The following is a 21,494-nucleotide window of genomic DNA, read 5'->3' as shown; positions in this document are numbered from 1 at the left end:
AAGATGGATGAGTTTTCCCTTCATTGTCAAGGCAACTGAATACCAGATGCAATAATGGAATATTTTACAGGAATGCTTCACACCATGTTGAGTCTCTCTGTCGCTCTCTACATCCAAAATCTGACCGTCCAGTGAACAGAGGATGCGAGTCTGGGCAATATCTCATAGTCTTGGAAGCCGTTTCACAAATCTATACTTTATTCTCTTCATTATCATATAAGCTATGCCACCATTAGAGTCTGTAAAACCCCAATTTACTTTGTTCCTTCCAGGCTGTTGTTGTCGAGCTTTGTAAGAGAATTTCCTGGCTCCACGCTTTGTTTATTTTTAAAAGCTTTGGCAACAATGGCAGGATAAAACCAAACTGAAGCATTTTATGAGCGGAGCTTTGGATGTGACCGCGTTAGCGTCGCGGATCTCGTCTTTTCTTGCACCCAGATGTGAGTTGTAAATGTAAAGCCCTTTTTCTGTGTCTCCCTTTTTATGCTGTTGAAGATCGTGAATGAAGCGGCCAAGTACCGGTACCGTTCTGGGAACATGTTTGACTGCGGGAAGCTGACCATCAGATCTCCGTGGGGCTGTGTGGGTCACGGCTCGCTCTATCACTCCCAGAGTCCAGAGGCCTTCTTCGCACACTGCCCTGGAATTAAGGTGAATCGCAAACAGCCACATTTCAAAAGAAAAATAAGACTTTAACAGAAAATGAAGCCTGGTTTTAGGGCCATTGAGATGTTTTGCATTATTTTACTATTGATGCTATTTTCATGAGAGTTTAGCATATTTTTCCCTAAAGTTGTCTTTATATGCTTTAAGTTTTTGTGCACTTTTAACTAAGGGCGTTTTCACATCTGAAAGTCCGCACCAAGGTCCGAACCGAAGTTCATGTTTTGATACATTTTATACATTCGGTTAGTTTTGGTTTGGTTTCACATTGCAATTATGCGAGCGCACTGAATAACTTTACATGACACACTTGCGTCCACTCGTCTTCATCTATGTGGGCTGCATCTGGACATTGATTGGTTTGTAAACGGACGTGCGTCTGACGTCAGCGTCTTTGACAAGAATGAATGAACGGACGCATATCGTTGCCACTATTGAACAGTGCGCATTGCTTGACTATTTTCTTTTCGTTACGTTTAAAGTGGACATTTCAAGCTTTATATACACATATTTCTCATGTTTGTGAGACAAGTATCTGCTGACTTTCGGTTTATTTGAGACTCGCTCCATTTCATGTGCAAAGCATGTGATCGCTCCCGCGATTATTGTCTGCTATAGACTATTTGCTTATTATTTATTAAATCCAGGCAATTATCTGATTAAACGTTGATTCAAATTAAGATACAATTTATACAAAACTAAATTCACATTAAAGAAAGCAAAATCATACAAAATTTCTTTCAAAATCATTTCTGACCTTCTGTCTTCTGACAGATTGCGCATCTTTTCACTTTTCATAATCAATGTAGCCTAGATGAAATTTAAAAATAACATTATAATATTTAAAAATAAACAGGAACTTCCTGTAAATGGTCTGAAAGTACGAACCGTACAGAAAATGCTTTCACACTAGAAACGAACCGAACCTTTGTTCAGTTTGATCCGGACCGAGACGACCTCTTTTCGTCGGACCAAATTTCGTCTGTTTGGTCCGGTGGTACGGAGGAGGTTTCACACCTGTAATTTTGATTCGGACCAAACTGAAAAGTCAGAAAATCCAGACCAAACAAGGTAGGTGTGAAAACGCCCTAAGTCTAAATCAAACCACTATAAATCTCAATCAGTTTATGGGTTCTATTAGGGCCGTGACTATGGCTGCACCGATACCAGTACTTGGGCGTCGGTCCGATAAAATAATGCTTAAAAATGATCCAAAATCATTTTTTGAGCAAGTACACAAGAAGCCAGTGTCCAAGACAATCTCCTTACCTTAGCCCTACAACGGTAAGCTTTTAATAATGTGTTATAATTTGAGTGGTACTGTATTGGTACGTCTGTATACATGAAGAAAGAGTCTGGCTATATCGCTTGTGAGGATGCTGCAGGTGGCGGATCATTTATAGCCTTTTCTCACAGCAGCTGGAATGATTAAACGTATCATTTGATGGCGGATTGTAATCCAAAAAGATCCAAATGACATCATCAGTGACAACTGGAGATTCACCCGTAGTCAAAAGTAAAAGATTAGACCGTACAGAAATTGAAATCTACTGGTAACGGTAATATACACTAAATACACGGTCACGCAATGCTAATGCTGATATCATTAACAATTTGAGAACAAAGGATAACAATAAGAATCATTTGCACGGTTTGCTGTTATACGAGCGTTCGTTAAATTTTAATCACCATTGGTAGCGTGATTTATTATAATGTGTTGTTTTCAAAAGTGGCGGACATGTTACTTGTTCAGATGACATTTTGCGGTGAAATTTTGGTCTTACTCCAATACGTTGAATCTGTGATTCTGAAGTACAGTATTCACTAGGGGTGGGAATCTTAAGGCACTTAACGGTTCGATCCGATTACGATTCTGGGAGTAACGATCCGATTCCCAAAACGATTCTTAACATACATTTTTGGTAAGTAATTATCCTGCCGTGCAAACACATGAACTTTACATTTTAACCAAAATTGGAGCTAATATGTTTTTTGTTTATAGTTAGATCTCTGTTTGACAGTATTGCCATATTAAAAATGATTATGAAGATTTCTTTCAATACTTTTATTTTATTAACAAAGTTATATTCAAGATTAACAAGCTCTAATGAAACATATTAAGCCATACAATTGCAAAGAACAATCATTAAGAATAAACAGTTCTCAATTTACAACTAAGTGTGACAATTTTCCAGTTTCTTTAGAACGTTTAAACAAAAACTGTCTTAAAAGCAAAAAAAACTTTACTTTGGTTAGAGTCACAAAAAAATCTTTAAAACATAGGCTAATGCAGAAGAAAAACAACTTTAGCGCTCGCTGAGAAGCCAAATTCAGTGTGTGCGCAAAACATCTCACATGAGAAAACCTGCCGAGCTGCAACAGTCATAGAGACATTTAACCAATCACTCGCCAAAACGAAGTCTTTGTTCAGAATTTTCCATTCGTTTGAAACATTGTGCAGTAGTTCAGCAATATTCCATAAGTCATTCCAAAAATTATGCCACGGATGCTGGTAAGTTTATGTATATCCCGGCCACCGGGATAGGAGTGTTATTAAGCATTAATGGGAAGGAAAGCGCCTTATAGCCTACTTGAGCACCACTTCGTTATTTTGGCTCAGCATTTCGTTTGTTGGAAATATTAACATAATTTAGAAATGCTTTTGAAATTAAAAACTTTGCATTTAATAGGCAAAATACATTTTTGAAATGGGGAGGCAGCCGCAGCGAGCGCAGACACAGCGGCCAGAGAAACGGAGGAGCGACTGCTGTAAGGCGCTTGTGCAAAACTGCATAAAACGTGCGGGTGTTGAACCCTCTCACCGGGAAAAGTGTTCCCACGAGTGCGACGCCATGGAGCAGGTCGTAGTTTGTCCATTTTATCTTAAACGAAGCCAATTCACCAGCATACGAACGTTCGCCTTGCTTTTTGGTTTGGCCAGTGACCGGCCGTTTGAATTGAACACAGAATCGATTCTGAATTTTTGAGAATCGATTCTGAATCGATAGATAACGAATCGCGATGCATCAATCTTTTCTCCCACCCCTAATATCCACACTGGTGCGCTGAATGAATGACAACCGCACAAACTCCTCAAAACATTAGATTCATCCGCGCTGAGGAGCCGTGCTGATGCACAACTCGCGTACAGATGTTAACTCCACAAATAACTGCAATTGACCTATCGGTAAGCCCCTCCCCTCGAACGCAGATGAGCCAATAGCAGTTGAGTATCAGTTGCGCTGGGACTGGAACTCGGACATCTTTAGGTGTCAGAGCCATAGAGAAACAGTGGAAAATCCGAAGCTCTCATCGGTTTGATGGTGTTTATGCCACAAAAATGCTAAAACGTAGTGCCTGAGGTACTGTAACACTGACTCCAGGGATCCTGTTTTCTGTTTGTCATACTCATGTTATGATTAAAGTCCCTGCTAACATACAAACTGAAATAACTAACTGTTCTCACGTCATGTAACGTTAACACTGTAGGTCAAAAACACGAAAGTCTGCATTTCAGTGCCTCTCCATATTAAACCGGTTATATGTAAATTAATTTCATTTTAGATATGTTTAAGGTCTACATTATCTGTCCTACTAAGGAGGACTCCTATTTTGATGGGTATTATAGTCTCCGGGTAACGAAAGGAAGAACTCGCACGCAGTTTATCGGAGTTGTTTTGCAGATACAAAGTTTACCAGTTATTAACTGCACCCTCGAAAAGGCGTACAGTCTGTGTATATGTTTGTTTACTGTTAGTTGTATGAGTGTTTCTGTGTAATTTGCTGTGTATATTAATGCTAATGCAACGGAGAGAAAGAGTTAGTGAATGAGACGTTAATGCGCACTTCTTATGCTTTGTTTGTTCAGCTCTTACGATGACTTTTTGGAGTGAATAACGATGCAATAAACTTGAAAAACCGTCAGTAAAGTTTGGCCATCATTCGGACGGGATATACGCTACAATCTGTGTCCAAAAACATCTTGGGATAAGGTTTTCACACTGACAGCTGTACATTGTAAGATATAGCAACTCCGTTTGTTTGTCCGAGTTAGCAACAGTAACTAAGGGGGGCGGGGCTTACCGATAGGTCAATTGCAGGTTTCACACTGAGATGGCGAAACACAGGCAAAACTTACGGACTGCAGCTTTAATATGATATTCTAATATCAATCTAACTTACTGCAGTGTGCAACAAGTGTCTCATAGCAGCCACTGAGAGAACGCATTAACGTTAACATAACTTTCAACACTTTCAAATTTATTTTTACATATTTTAGATGACAACTCCCATGATCCCACGCTCCTTCATGGTGTCACTAAAGGAGTTACTTTAAAATTGAGTGGAGGATACATGTATCCTTATTAGTTTACTGCCAAAAAGATTTATAAACTCACCAGTCCGAGAAAGATGATACAGCAACGCTCTTTACTCATCTCACTCGCACTGCAACACAGATTTCTCACGCTCACTCAGGAAATTGGAGTTTGAATCACATTCAAAGTAGATCGATGCTTGACTCACTATAAAGTGACCTGCTTCAGTCTGACGACCGCAGACTTGACATTTAATGAGCCGACGTACAGAGTCGGAGCTGCTTTAACCTCACCGCTGCTCTTCACTCTTTACAGTTTGATTCTCTGTGCATCTGAGTCTTCATCCGTAATGGTCTATTCAGTTAAGCCAGTTTGAAAATCTGTGTTTCTGCAGAGAACACGTGAAATGCTTTTTCCAGGCTTTTGATAGTGAGTGACTTTTTATTCATCTAGATCAGGGGTGTCCAAAGTCGGTCCTGGAGGGCCAATGTCATGCAGAGTTTAGCTCCAGCTTGCCTCAACACACCTGTCTGGAAGTTTCTAGTATGCCTAATAAGACCTTGATTAGCTGGTACAGGTGTGTTTAATTGGGGTTGGAGCTAAACTCTGCAGGACAGTGGCTCTCCAGGAGCAGGATTGGACACCCCTGGGGCCGGATTCACAAAACATTCTTAAGAATGAAATTATTCTTAACTGCCAATTTCTTCTTATTTTCTAACTTAAGAAAAAATATAAGAATATTTTGTATTCCCAAAAACTTTTCTTAAGAATGTTCTTATCTTTTTTCTTATGATTGTTCTTAAGATAAAATTTAAGAAGTATTCGTATTCACGAAAATAATGTTCTTAAAAATCATCGTAAATAACTTCTTAAAGTTAGGATAACCTCCAACCTATCTTAAATACCAATTCTACTGTTAATCTGTCACAAATTGTAGTTTTAAGACTTTTTCAGGCGAGAATGTACTTATTTAAAGATTAAATCTGGGTTTATTTATAAAGAGAGCTCCTATTTTACCTATTTTATCTGCCGTTTTCGGAGTTGTGAGATCCAGGCGATCAGCAGGTGTTCAGCGCTTGTTAACCCCGGCGAGAGAAGCCTTACCTCGGCTAGTCCTTCTGCCTTCTGCCACGGGCTCGGCTGTCTCTGAGATATGATTCGTCTTGTGTCGATCTTACGGCCAATCTTTGGTACCCGAGCAGCGTTCTTGATAAACAGCTAGGCTCTTATAAAATACCAATTTTACAGACACGGCACATTAAAAACACGTCATTGAGTGATTAACTCCCGTCAAGCCAGTCACGACGAAAATAGTCTGCACACTTATTCTGATATCTACGGTAATCTGCAGGAAGCGCAAAACGACGAGCTTTGAGGTGTTTTTCATTCAGCGAGTGTTCAGTAATACCCTTCAATAAAATAACACCATATAACACATTTTATGTTCTTAAGAAAATATTTGAGAACTTCTTAAGAATTGTTCAAGAATTGCACTTAGAAACATTCTTACAAACTTCTTAGAATTTATCTTAAGAATTTTCTTAACTTCTTTCTTAAGAAGATTTTCGTGAATCCAGCCCCAGATCTAGAGGCATCTTCAAAATGAACCCAGTGGGGAGACGCAGCAATGCCATTTTGAGTATTGTGTGCTCTTATTAATATACAAATGACTAGTTTATCTGTTTTTCCTGTTTATAAAACAAATATTATTCTCTCTCTGTTAGATTGTTGTGCCGAGAAGTCCGGTCCAAGCCAAGGGTCTTCTTCTGTCCTGCATTGAAGATAAGAACCCCTGCATCTTCTTTGAGCCTAAAATCCTGTACAGAGCAGCAGGTAAGAGTTTTTGTTATTTTTTTTATTAGTCATCAGTAGCCGCGTTTTCATTACCCTTCAAAATGCGCAAATTGAAATTGCGAATTGAAAATGCACCCAATGGAATCCCATTTCGCAAAAACTCCCATATATCGCAAAAAAGTTTTTACGCTCGCATGAAGTGGTTTTTCAGGCAATCCAAAAAAGGACATTTACACAAAACTGCAATGGAAATGGCATTTACGGGTCACCTGGTGTAGGTAAAAGTCGATCATTCGGTATGTTTGGACAAAAGATGAGACCGAGTTCTTTATTAAACTCGACAATAGAATTATAGGAATACTGATTCTAAACAACAAAGAAATGCCACAAAAGATCATGAAGACCTTGAAGCAGATATGTGAGGGAGAAACACCTCATACGTATCGCTCCCAAAGAGGCTTTCCTTGCCATTAATGCTAGGATAAAGGTCCTTTGACACTGGACGCGATTTTGACGCGCGAGTAATTCGCGCGATGGTTTTATTTTTTGATCAGCTGTTTGTTTAATGAGTGCTTCCACAACGAACGCGAATGTGCTGTGGCGAAAAAACTATGTTTATTTTTTTCGTTTCGATGTCGATTTTTTTTTTTAACACTCGCAGCGACAGAAAAGGCTTAAACCAATCACATACAAGGAAACAAAGGTCACGAAATGTCCAGTTGATGTCATTAGCCATTCAATCAACATTAACCTTTGCCAGGTATCGCATTTCTCATGAGATTACAGCTGTACAGGTGTACAGATGCAGATGTGTTTGCCCACTGTAGGCTACAGACAACGATAACATCACCTTTTGAGTTAAAACTCGTTGATTTTTTTCTAACCTAATTGTGTCCGCGACTATGGAAAGTGAATGTGTTTCCGTCAGTACAACTGTGGCTCTTAAATGTTTACTTTGTGACTCAACTGGAAACACAACTGGACACAGCTGCTCCGGATTGATTGGTTCCCTGTAGTTTGTGGTTTGTCTCGTCAGATGAGGTGCTACTGTCTCTCTCTCTCGAGCTCCACAAATTGTCCCACGGACATTTGAAAGTAAGTGCGGAACCGGCCATGATAAAGTTTTAGCTCCTGTAGAAGATTAGCATGATACTCCCCTTCAGACTCTCTGTTCTTTAAGAATGGTTGCACCCAAAACTTTCTTCTCTGTCTTTTAAATAAAATGAAAAGCTTGTCTTCACTGGATGAGGAAGTGTCCGTGTTTGCTCAGCTGTCGCCGCGAATGATTTGGAATGTTGGAGCTCTGAAACGTCACAGACGTCGCAAACTCGCGTCGTGGCTGATGTGAATGGTTTTGATGCGAACTATTCGCACACAAAATATTCGTTTTTCCGCTTCGCTTTTTCGTTACGTGTCCGGTGTGAAAGGGCCTTAACATGCCTACGTCTCCTTCCATTAAAGGGTTAGTTCACTCAAAAATGAAAATTCTGTCATTAATTACTTACCCTCATGTCGTTGGACACCCGTAAGACCTCCGTTCATCTTCGGAACACAAATGAAGATATTTTAGTGTAAATCTGATGGCTCTGAAAGGCCTCCATTGGCACAATGCACTTTACACTCTCAAGACCCTTAAAAGGTACTAAAGACGTCGTTACAAAGTCCATCTCACTACAGTGGTTCTAAAATAACTTTATGAATCGGCGAGAATAGTTTTTGTGCGCAAAAAAACCCTAAATAACGACTTGAATAGTGATGACGATTTCAAAACACGGCCTCATGAAGCTTCGAAGCGTTATGAATCAGTGAGTCGAATCAGCAGTTTGAATCGCCAAATTTCAGCAGTTTGACACGCGATACGAATCATGATTCGACTCACTGATTCATAACGCTTCGAAGCTTCATGAGGCAGTGTTTTGAAATCGTCATCACTATATAAGTCATTATTTAGGGTTTTTTTGCGCACAAAAACTATTCTCGCCGATTCATAAAGTTATTTTAGAACCACTGTAGTGAGATGGACTTTGTAACGACGTCTTTAGTACCTTTTAAGGGTCTTGAGAGTGTAAAGTGCATTGTGCCAATGGAGGCCTTTCAGAGCAATCAGATTTCAACTAAAATATCTTAATTTGTGTTCCGAAGATGAACGGAGGTCTTACGGGTGTCGAACGACATGAGGGGAAGTAATTAATGACAGAATTTTCATTTTTTGGGTGAACTAACCCTTTAATAATAACGGCCAGTGCGGTGGCTGGGATATACATAAACCCAACATACGTGGCATCATTTTTGGAATGACTTGTCGCGAGAGGAAAAAAAACAAGTTTTAGGTGCATGACAGCGGTTAATGGTAAAGCTGTCATTTCGCAATAGTTTTTTTATCGACATTTAGAAAATAATCCAAACGTTTTGCCCAGATCTGTAATGGAAACGCGGCTACTGTTGGTCACCCATTACATCTGTCTGTTGTTTGTCCCAATATTTAATCATTGAAAAGTATTAAAAAGAGTTTGTGACTAAACCTCATAACTACATTAGCTCCTCAAATTGTCGGTCAAACCTCATAACTCCACTCCGCCTCTATCGTGAATGAAGTGCCACACACTTTTTAGACCTTTTCTGCTTGTTTGCCATGCAAGGATAAATGAAGAGCTGGTTGATTGAATAAGTGTCAGCTCTGAAATCTACTGACATTGTTGTCCATGAATAGTGCACATAATGTTTTTGTGGATTTTGAGTAATATTGTGTACAATAAGTGGATATTGGCTGTTTATAGCAGAGCTGGGTAGATTACTTACGAATTGTAATCAGTTACTGATTATGAATAACATGACAATGTGTAGTCTGTATTAGTACTTATAAAGCACATATTAATGCCTTATTCTGCATGACCATAATCTACATCCCTTAATCCTACCCAATACCTAAACTTAACAACTACCTTACTAATTATTAACAAGCAGTAAGTAGTTTGAGGCAAAAGTCGAAGTTAATAGTAAGTTAATATTTGGCCATTGGAGACCCTGCTCGCTATTTATATCAGTATCGTTGAAAACCCATTGAAAACCCCATATGCTTCATCCACTAATGAAAACTTAAAATAAAAAATGAGACGTGAAATATAATACAAGCCGCTACAGACCTGTCAAAGAGGAAAGTGAGGAATGAGCTGCAATAGATATTAACCAGAAACCAGACTTTTGATTCTGAAGAAATGAACAATTAAAGTCAAAAATACTTTTGTTAGTAGTGTTTCATTGCTTGTGCAGTCAGTCAGTGGAATTTATTTATCTTGTAAATGATCGTTTCAGCTCCCATCTTACCTGTTCATATATCAGCGTGGTCTGTTGAGTGTTTTGATATTTCAAAGAGTTCGCTGGACGTCTTGAATGGCCTTAATTTCGCTTGATGCTTTGCAGCTGTTGAGTGAAGACATGCGGTTTCTTGTTTCTCTTTCATTGCCTTGCACTGTACATGTTTCTCTGAGGTATGGCTCACTTTCAGTCAAATGCTTTGGCGCAGAATCATTCTACTGTTCACTCACAAGAGATGAGAGGAATGTGGAGAAATAAATTCGCCCTATTTGTTTTCTAAATGCATGTTATAGATCTCATTGTAAACGATTCATCAGTGCATGTTTTTTTCTTTGTCCTCGTAGTTGTTTAATCAAAGGTTTACTTCCAGTAAAACATCAGACTTTACTCCGTTGACGTATGCAGGTCTTTTCCAATCATTCAGTGCTCTTAAACCCCGCCCCTACAAGCTCATGTTAACCTGCGTACAGCACTTTTGAGTGCCACGTCCTCATCTAAACATCCAATCAACAACCGATGCATAGAACCAAGTCCTTTCTATTTGATAATCTGTTACTCTCGGATGTACGTCACAATATGGAAGAAAAGATCCGTCACTACTTCTGTTACATTGCGACTTCCCTCATTCTAGGGTTATGACATACACAAGACTTTACTTTAGACTCAAGATGGTCTTCCTGTAAAGAGTAAATCAGACACCATCTCTTGGTTTCTTTAATGTAGTTTTTATTGCTTTTAAATATAATTAAAAAATGTTTAATCAAATAAACTGTTTGTCCATGATGTTCCATCTTGATTGCTCTTGGGCTGCAATCTTTTTGTTCATTCATCATGTGACTAATAACTCTGAAGTCTTAGGATCAGGAAAGTGACATCATTAAAGGGGTCATGAACTGCAAAATCAAATTCTCCTTGAGCTTTTGCCATATAAGAGGTCATCATACTATAAGAATAGCTGGTAATGCGTTTCAGAACTGAAAGCTTCCTTGTTAGTCCAAAAACAGCTTTTATTGTAACCAAGCCCAGATAATGACTCATTGTGGAATGTGCCTAAATAGGTGAAAGACCACCAACTTTCACCAAAGAAAATCAACGCCTACTTCATAATTGCAACTTTGTCCCCGCCCACTGGCGTGTTAGTGAGATGACGAGGAGGGAAGAGTGATACAGGGTCACTGGACTAAAAATAGCATTACTTTCCAAAGGATCCTAATGCTTGGAATGTGGTTATTTATTTTCAACAATGTGAATGTCTCAGTTGAGCATTATTTATTTATCCGTACATTTCGCTGCTGATTCTTTGGTAAACCAGTCACAATTTCGGCACAGACTTTTACGATATGGACTCGACAGTAATGCCACAACATGTATGTAACCGTGTTAATTCTAATGCCTGGTCTGCGACCAGTGATTTCTAGAGTTGTTGAATATCTCCAATACCACAACAGATTCTGGCATCGGTATCGGCGAGTACTTGAACCCATGTACTGATCCGATACCATTTTCTTAAACAAGACCTAGTTATTATGCCCACTAGCTTTGCCTAACACTGCAAATCGTAAATCGGTTCTTCTCCGCTGCTCAGAATGCAAACACAGGAAGTTATGCTGTGTTGCCACAAGCAACCACTGTTTAGAGCAGCGAAGAAGAAATGAAAACATGTTAGCAGTATGTCCGCTGTTTGGCAGTATTTCAGACTGGACCAACCAGCCAGTAAAACGGCGATATGTCTCATATGCCAGGCTGCAATTTCGAGGGGTGGCACAAGTATAAAGAAACTTTAACACAAGTAACGTAATAAAGCGTTTGAAGACGCGTCACCCCAAAGAACATGATGGTTGCACTACAGAGGCTAGGGCAGAGAAGGGTGAGCCGTGCCACAGTCAACAATCTTTGGAAGCTTCATTCAAACAAGTGTTAATTTCGTTGACAAATAATTTTCGTCATAATTATCGTCAACGACCTTTTTTCACTGATGAAAACGAGACGATAACTAAATAAAAACTAGTGTTGGATGACAAAAACTATGACGAGTTAAATAAAAACGAGACGAAAACGTTAGGGAGGGACGATTAGGGAAGAGATCCAGTCAGAACTGATATATCCTGTGTAACAGATGCGCACATTTGATTTTAAACATTTGATTCACATTTAAAATCGTATTATATTTAGTCGACTAAAACTAGACTAAAACTAAAAACAATTCAGGTGACTAAAACTAAATGGCATTTTAGTCAAAAGACTTTGACTAAAACTAAATCAAAATTTGCTGTCAAAATTAACACTGATTCAAACGAAGAGAAAAGTTTTCAAAAGACAGCCAACGAGCAATAAATAGAACCGACAAAATTATCGATTTTATTGCTATGGATGACCAGCCATTGACGTGGGATTTCGCGGCTTAATTGAACATTTGGAGCCCAGGTACAGTTTACCTGGTCGCAAATACATCTCTGAAACCGCGCTCCCTAAGCTATATGAGACAGTGCGTGAACAGATTTCATGCAAACTAACAAATTTCATGCAAACTAAAAGATGTGCAAGCAATCGGCTTTACTACGGACATTTGGAGCTGTGACGTGACCCCACTGTCTTTGCTAAGTTTCACAGCACACTGGGTGGACACATCTTTTACTCTTGAGAGTGCAGTGCTGCAAGCCAATGAGTTTCGTGGGTCACACACCGGCACGTCCATAGTTGAATCAATTGAGGGGATGCTTGTGAAGTGGAATATCTCTTAAGTCCTATGTTCATGTTATTTTGCGCTACAACGCAAGCAACAAAAACCTCATATAGCAAAAAATCTGGGGTGTGTCGAGTTTGGAGTGCTTCACACTTAGTGTTTTTAAAGGACTACTGTTGCATTTTTTTTGTACTTTTGTATTTAAAAACGTAAAAAAATTTGTAAAGAGATTTTTTTTTCTTTATTATAAATATATTTTTATATTCCTAGATTTATTTGTTGCACTGTTTTTTTTATACAGTTATATTGTAAAACTAAAATACCTTTTTCAGTTTGCATAGATAGATTTGTGGCTACATTTGAAGTTCTTTTTCGCATAAGAAAAATAAATAATATTACTGTCAAATGTATGTCAGATAATAAAAATACTGTAATAAATACAGTAGTTCACCATGTATTTGTTCAGGTTTTATTAACGGATAAGTCTGAAGCACACCATAGAATAATTCTAGCAATTCATACAGGTCTAGTAGTATATAGAGCTGTATATACAGATACAAAGTTCCTTGATTATTACGGAGGAATGAGTGTATAGTTCCTAGCCATATCGTCCTAGAAAAACACAACTTTTCATTTTGCGTCGTTCTTAGTACACAATGTAACTACAGAAGAGTCAAGTTTTAAATAGGAAAAATATCGAAACTCTTTGGTCATTTTTTTTTTAGCAAGATGCTAACGGTCTAATCAGATTCAATGATCTATGCTAAGCTATGCTAAAAGTGCTATCGCCAGACCCGGAGATCGGCTGAATGGATTCAAAAATGGTAAAACTCAGCTGTTTAACTCTAGAGGAGTTGGAAAATGAGCCTATTTTCAAAAACAGTGGCGTGTTCCTTTAAACCATTGGTTAGGAGGAGAATATTTGGTGCAGTTTAAAGCACAACTAAGTGTGGCTCTAAATTACACAATCCTCAGATCCAAAGAAATGGTTAAATAATGAAATAAAGAGTGGAAAAGGAAATTGATGGAGTATTAAAGAAGCCAATGCAAGTGTGGTTTGCCATGAGGAATAGTGCATATCTCCCGATGGGTCACTTTAGATCTACTCTCTGTCTGTCTTCATGTTCACTTGCAGATCTGACTTATGTGTCTCTCAAGAATTTTGTTGAATGACTTTAATTTCCTGACTGAACATTGGAGCATTTTTTTTTTAGGATCTTTGGCTCTTTATCATTATTTGGTTTTAATTTGAGAGTGGTGCTTTTCTCTTTTTTTCATGCAGTTATTCTTGCAGGATGGGAATAAATCATTCAGCCATTCGGTTTGTATAAATCGTGATTTGAAAAACATTATACGTTTAGTTAATGGTAATGTGGAATTTTCCAATTTCCACCTTGTCTTTTTTGAATCGGTCATTATTGCCAACATTGCATTTAATGTCATAAATTATAACTCCTGCGAGTTTAGTTGGCCTTAAATGTGGTTTTGATTTATTACATAGTATTTAGGAGTTCAATCACCTTCTGTGTACAATTAGAGTGAATTTTCTGAAGTACATGTCAGGGTTTTTCCTGGGTCAAAAATGGTCTTCGGTGGTGGCTGACCGACATGGTCATCCACACATACACAGTAAAAAGTACCCTACCCACGTGATCTGCAAGCGCAATACTGACAATACATTTAAAATAAATTCAAAGAAACAGTTTGTAATTTTTGCTTATCTTATTTCGATACCTTGATTTTTGTTTCTTTTGTTCCTCATTTTTACACTATTTACAAATAATTGTTTTGGTATATAACCATATCAATATTAAAAAAATAGTATTAAAAAAAATAACAAATAGCCTAATTTTCTGCCATATACAATTTCATAAAATTATCAGCTAGCTAATGACAACTTTGTTCTGGTTTCACCTCACTCCATTCTAAACTAAATGATTTTAGGCTATTTATTTACTACACATTGTCAACAGAAATAAGCTGAAAGACTGTGGATAATTCAAATTAATTCTTACTATCCACTCTTGCTAAATTGGGTGAGCACACTTGTGTTCTCATTTCAGATGTTCTGAGTAAATGATTAAACTGATTCGTGAGTTCAGTGTTGGACAGTTCAGTTGTTCTAACCAGTCGTTAAAATGATTCGATTCAAAGGAGTCATTAGGTCGCGAATCGGACACCAGCAGACGTTTTGTGTGTGAATCCCGTCTGTTAGAACATCGCGAAAGATTTGTCAACACACAGAAAACACTTAATAACTGGATAGGACTTGTTTCCCGTTTATTGAAAGTATGGTTTATGTCAGCTGGTCGGTGAAGAGTTAGCGTTTTTTGAGCGCAATTCACATCCAGCGGTAGTTCAAGGAAAAAAATGTCCGAATCCACCACGTGCAACATGGATTCGGTCTTCCGACCTTTTGATTAACGTGATATGTGAAATATTAGAATGCTAAAACGGTGCTTATTTTGAAGACCGAGAGCGTGCGCGCGGGATAGGGCTCTCCGCTCGTTCTCTCTGTCATCAGTTAACATGCGCCGATCACAAGCGCAGTAGATCTACATCACTCATAAATCACAATAACTGATCAAATAAGGCTTTGGCGGGGCAAAAATTTGTTTTGGCGGCCGCCAAAAAATGTTCAATGTAGGAAAAACCCTGCATGTTAGTGCTTTGTAAATCGTCCATGTGGAGTTGCCCTTTGCAGTACTAGGGTCAGGGTGTTGTGGGTGGTTGCCAGGGTGTTGCTGTGTGGTTGCTAAGGTGCTCTGTAAAATAGTCAAACCCCAAGACTCTGTCTAGTTGATTTTAGAGAGTTTTAGCATTGTATCAAAACACACCGATTTTAGTCAACAGTGCTGCTACACATCAGATATCTTGGCATAACATGAGGTATCTTTCATGTTTTTAGCATAAACGTGTATCTTTCTCCATCTCTGAATTAGGTTTTTATTAAAGAGCGGTTTTACCATTAAATCCAGCAGTATTTTTAAATGATAGAGTGTGTGTCAGCTGGAAACACACATCAGGCATCCAACAACCTACCACTCAAAAGAATCTGGACCATTAGTGATGCATTTTTACTAGACTTCATCAATCACTTGAACCCTGGGGTAAAACCTCCTAACCACAAATCAGTGAGCTCAGCCTGAACCGCTCCAGCAGTCAGGCCATCACTGCAATCAATAGCGATCAGTCTATTTTTTGTATTATAAATATTTAAATCGTGGATGATGCTCTCTTTCTTGGCTGTAAGAATCTTGCTGATGTTGGAGTCAAGAAACAGGCTGTGAATAAACATTGGGGTCACTGTCAGTAGAAAGTGAATTAATTTGTTCTTTGCAACTGAGCATACACCTTAAATTGGACAAGCGGAGCTGCTTGTGTATGCAATCCTACTTTTAGCCGTAGTATCTTTACATTGTAGTTATATATACTAGGGTAGTGTAACGGATAGCAGTTGGGGGACCAGGCCCCACCGGTTCGGCATGCATGGGATTCGCGGATTAGTTTAACCACCATATAGTGAAAGTTTATTATTTTCATGTCAAGTGTTTTGTTTCTTTTTTTAAACCATTCAAGTGGAAGAAGGGGCGAAAGAGAACTGAATTCACACACTGTTTTCCCTGTGCACACACACACACACACACACACACACACACACACACACACACACACACAGAGAGAGACGTGTTTCATGCGCAAAAGAGTTGAATTCTTATTGAGTTCTTTCACATCTCCTTGCGCTTGAACAGAGACACAACATTTCTCAAAATACCCATCTCTGCAAATTTTCTCATAAACAGTCTTAAGTGAACGTAAACTGAAGAATGAAAGACATGAACATCTTGGATGGCATTAGGGTGAGTGAATTATCAGGAAATTTTCATTTTGAAGCAAACTAATCCTTTAAGGGGTTATGGCAATCACTAAAAGGGCATCCAAAAGAAAAAAACATGTATTAGGGTATGTTATCTCACTTTTCGGATACACTTTGGGAGCCGATGCTTGAAATGGGCTGTGGGCTGTTGGCTGTGGAGGAGTTTTAGGCGTTTCAGGCTTATAATAATAATAATAATAATAATAATGCAAATTAACAAACTAGCGAATATGACACACAAGTATTCAAGCAAAAGTCAGCATATCTATCTTCTGTGAAACACAGCAAAACCAACATTTTTCGCGTATCAGGAAGAAATAAAGCAACCTCTGTGTCCGTTTTCAGGCCTTCCCGCTCCTTTAAAGGGATAGTTCACCCAAAAACGAAAATGTGATGTTTTTCTGCTTACCCCTAAGGCAACCAAGATGTAGGTGTCTTCGTTTCTTCAGTAGAACACACATGAAGATTTTTAACTCCAATCGTTGCTGTGTGTCACTCATATAATGCTTGTCAATGGGGTCTAATTATATTAGAGTAAAAAAAACATGGACAGACAACTTCAAATTAACCCCGCGGCTCGTGACGACACATGACGACACAAAAAAACCCAACGGTATTTATGCAAATATATCACCTCATATCAGACGAATGTCTTCAGCTCTCCAGACTGCCATCACTTCCCGTGAGTGAGGTCAAAATAGCGGCCGGGTCATAGATTTATACATAGAATCCTCATTAGTGCCTGCGTGGATCATGGTGTGGATCGCTCGAATGAGGTATCTATGTATATATCTATGACCCGGCCAGAATTTTGACCTAACCTACGGGAAGTGATGGCAGTCTGCAGAGCTGAAGACATTCGTCTGATATGAGCTGATATATTTGCATAAATACCGTTGGGTTTCTCTCAGAAACCGATCGTTTCGTGTCTTAAGACATCAATGTGTCGTCACGAGCCACGGGGTTTAATTTGAAGTTGTCTGTCCATGTTTTTTTTACTCTAATAGAATCAGACCCCATTGACAAGCATTATATGAGTGACACACAGCAACGGTTGGAGTTAAAAATCTTCATTTGCGTTCTACTGAAGAAACGAAGACACCTACATCTTGGATGCCTTAGGGGTAAGCAGAAAAACATAAAAATTTTTCTCTCCAGCAATGAAAAGCTTCTCCGATATTGACACGTCCTCTTGCCTGATCATAACCCTTCATTTTAAAGTTATATTCCCTGGCCTTTTCCTCTTTTGTATTTTCTCTGCCATCTCTCTTTCTATAATCGTTCTGCTAATGCACTGAGCTCTCTCTCCTCCCCCATCACGAGTGGACACGCCCCTTACAGCTGATTGGCTACACGTGTGTTTTGGTGCTCAGCCCATTTTTCAACAGAGTTTTTCAAAAATCTCTTCCTGCACCTTTAATAAGTGTACTTTATTGTATGTATTTAGGCTAGATATTAGTTTTTAGTATCTTAAAGGGATAGTTCACCCTGAAATGAAAATAAAACCCATCTTTTACTCCTTTACCCTGCTGTTGTTCCCGTTCCCGTGCCCTGTGGCCTTCTATCCTTTTCGGACCTCAAGAGCAGAATTTTTTTAAATAGTCCTGCACGTGCACTTTCCTATAATGGCAGTGGATAGCGACCAGGCTAAAAAATTACAAAAAATATACAAAAGTATCACTCAATGATACAGTGAGACGCGCGTGCGCCATATACTGTATGGAAAGTGTTCAGGAGGCATACTATAAGGTTTTGCGAGAAAGAAACCGTTTTATGCCCCGATCAGACAGAACGCGTTTTTGCAGCAAGAGGCACCTTTTTTGAATAGATTTCTGTTGGCAGAGAGCGTTATACCGCCTGCTGCGCCTCGCGTTTAAAGGCGGCATGAAATCAAATTTTACAATTCGTATTTTTATATTAATATTGTAGTGTTTACTATAACTGATTTATCTGTGCACTTCATTATTTTTTAAAAATTCATTTACCCTTATAATCTTTAATCAAATATGTTAACTTTCCCTCCCCCATCGAAACGACCTCGACGATGTGCTATGGCGCGGGTTATCGCCCCGTCTCGTTTCTGCACCTCCTCTCAGAAACATGTCACTGATCGTGGTTAGGTGCATTTTTCTCGGTATACACAATACCTTCTTCAAGAAGGACTTGAGGCAAAAAGAGAGAAATATATGAGAAATAAAAGCTTTTTTTAATGTAAAAATTACTCAATATAGTCGGACGAACAGCTTATCGTGACGACTCGCACTGAGGAATGCAGCGTGTGAACGCACTTACGGCGCGCCCCCCTTATAAGGGAGAGCTGAGAAAAAAGCTTTACAGAAATAGAGCCATAAAAGGCTTAAAATAAGTCAAATCTGTAGCATAAACCAGCGAAAAGTGAGGAAATATGCTCAGTAACATTATGTAGAAAAGATTTAGAGAGTTTTTCTCCACAATTGAGTGCAAACTTCAAATCTGCCTCCATTTTGTTAGCAACGCCCAACTTCCAACGATCCAATCAATTCCCGAAGGACGAAATCAAGCCTCGCCCTACATTTTTTCTAATTTCAGAAGCTGTTTCACTCGGATATACGTCACAATAAGGAGGAAAAGACGATCTCAACTTCCGTTTCATGCCGACTTTAAGAAGGAGCGCTCTGAGCACCTGAATTTGAAAAAGAAAAATCAACTCCGTGCGGAAAATCATCTGACATCATCACGTTTTTTTTTTTGTCTATTGTCCAATCGAATGAATTGTGGTGACCGTTACCTTGATGACCTGTGAGAGTGCGCCCAATGTCATGACAACCGGTAATCAATATATTCGTTAGGAGGTTTTATTAATAGAATTATTGTATTATTTCTTATCATATACCTTATAGAATTATTATTTCTATTGAGCCGGATTTCTCGAAATGGTGCGTGTTTATCCTGGGTACAACAGTGCGAGTTATAGTAAGCATGAGCGTCTGCTGACGGCTAGCACTCTCACAACGGCCGAGCTCAGTGTTTTGACTGAATAATACGGTTTCTTTCTCACAGAACCTTAAAGTATGTCTCCTGAACACTTTCCATATATGGCGTGCATCTCACTGTATCATAGGGCTGCACAATTAATCGAATTTGTAATCGGGATTACAATTACGGATGCAGCAATTATGTAATCATTCAAAAAGATTATTCTGTGTACTTAATGTTTTTTTTCTCTCTACAGGTTATCTTAAGTTTTTTCCCCATTGTTTTTATTTTTATTTTTAGTATAACATTATAATACCATACATATTTTTACTTTTTTTTTTTTTTTAAGAAACCAAACCAATGTATATTTGACTTTTGAGGCATAATGCTATCGAATAATCATAATTAATAATCGCAATTACAATTTCAAGGGAATAGTCGACAATTATGATTTTTGCCATAATTGTGCAGCCCCACTGTATCATTACGTGATACTTTTATATATTTTTTGTAATGTTTTAGCCTGGTCGCTATTTAAAAAATGTCTGCTTTTGAGAGAAATACAAGAGGTCACAACAGGTATTTGGCACCCTCACTTGACTGTTATAATTCAATAAATTCATTATATCACATAATTTCTCTCCAGTTTAAAAAAATAAAATGTATATATTCAACCAAGGCTTTTCATGCTTAAAAATTAGGTATTGTCAACAACTAGTAAACATTGTTGATATTCATTATTTTAAGGTAATGTCGTGCTAAAAGAGTGTTTTAATGCAGTGAGTTTTTGGCTTTGTATCCGAAAAAAGAATGGCAAACATTTAGTGTGTAATAATAATGATGGCAATCTTGTATTCTTATTGCTGACCGGTGGGATGTGATAACCCGGAATCCAACACCCTTACATTTAGGGATTATAAGCTTCTTCTTTCCAGCGTTGCATCAATTCTGAATATAACTTAGTAATTCTACAAGTTCTGGAAACTGAGCACAGTAGTAATGTTTAAAGAGACCTTTCAGTCACCCCAATCGCCACATCTTGACACGGTTTCATTTCTTGCCCTTGATCAGTATGAAAAAATGTTTTATTGCTATTCTGGTTTTTGTTATCCTGAGGTTACTATTATCAGATGTGCTACAGGCAAACTACAATACAATAAAAAAAACCTGGAGCAGTGTGTTGTGAGTATAGCTGCTAAGCATTACTTCAGGGTTTAGAGCCAGTTTAAAGAACAAGATGGTTTTTATTAACCTGCGAGACTCAGTAAAACTCTCTAACCACAACACTACTGTGACAACATGAACTGAACTGCTGATGAAGCAACTTAAGTTTTCAAAAATAATTGCATTGCCAAAAAAGTGAAGTACTTTTCAAAGTATTCCACGTTTAATAATAAAAGAACTGGGATACTTCTTCCAAAATACATGTGAAACAACATTAAAAGCGCTCCGTCTTAGCTCTTGTTTTTCAAGAGGGAATGTTATTAAGTACAAGCGGAAAATAGACACATGCTGGTACAGAAAAGATCATAATGAATTTTTCATAAGCCTCTGTTTCTAATTCTGAGCAAAAGAACAGTCCTAACCAACTAAATTTTCAACAAAATTACTTTAACCCTCATTGTCAAAGCAGCAAGATTTCCCAGAAGGCAGCAAAGACAATGACTTCAATGAGCATATAAACTGGGATGAGGAAAATGGCTCTAATTAAACATAATTCAACCATAAAGATAATTCAGCATTTAGGATTAAAAACAAAACCCTGTGAGAGATGACAGCTGTGAAGAGTTCTTTCTGTACTCATGCTGTCAGGTGAGACAATAGCTAGTTTGTTCCAGCCGTGTAAAACTCACCCTGATGCCAATTTGCACATCTATCCAACACCAAAGAA

At 38.4% G+C, this 21,494-nt stretch overlaps 1 protein-coding gene across 1 annotated transcript in view; it reads left to right on the top strand.

Annotated features, from left to right (window-relative positions):
- The window catches only part of bckdhb (branched chain keto acid dehydrogenase E1 subunit beta), a 128,781-nt gene that overhangs the window by 21,469 nt on the left and 85,818 nt on the right, over positions 1–21,494 (top strand). Inside the window, exons 5-6 of the mRNA XM_079837946.1 lie at positions 496–651; positions 6,704–6,812. Coding sequence (XP_079694072.1) covers positions 496–651; positions 6,704–6,812 — 265 coding nt within the window. The remainder of the gene's footprint in view (positions 1–495; positions 652–6,703; positions 6,813–21,494) is intronic.

Source organism: Gobio gobio (genome assembly GCF_949357685.1).
Source record: "Gobio gobio genome assembly, chromosome: 15".
NCBI classification, from domain to species: domain Eukaryota; kingdom Metazoa; phylum Chordata; class Actinopteri; order Cypriniformes; family Gobionidae; genus Gobio; species Gobio gobio.
The sequence above is the reverse complement of the archived record's forward strand: the minus strand, read 5'-3'. Positions and strand labels throughout refer to the sequence as shown.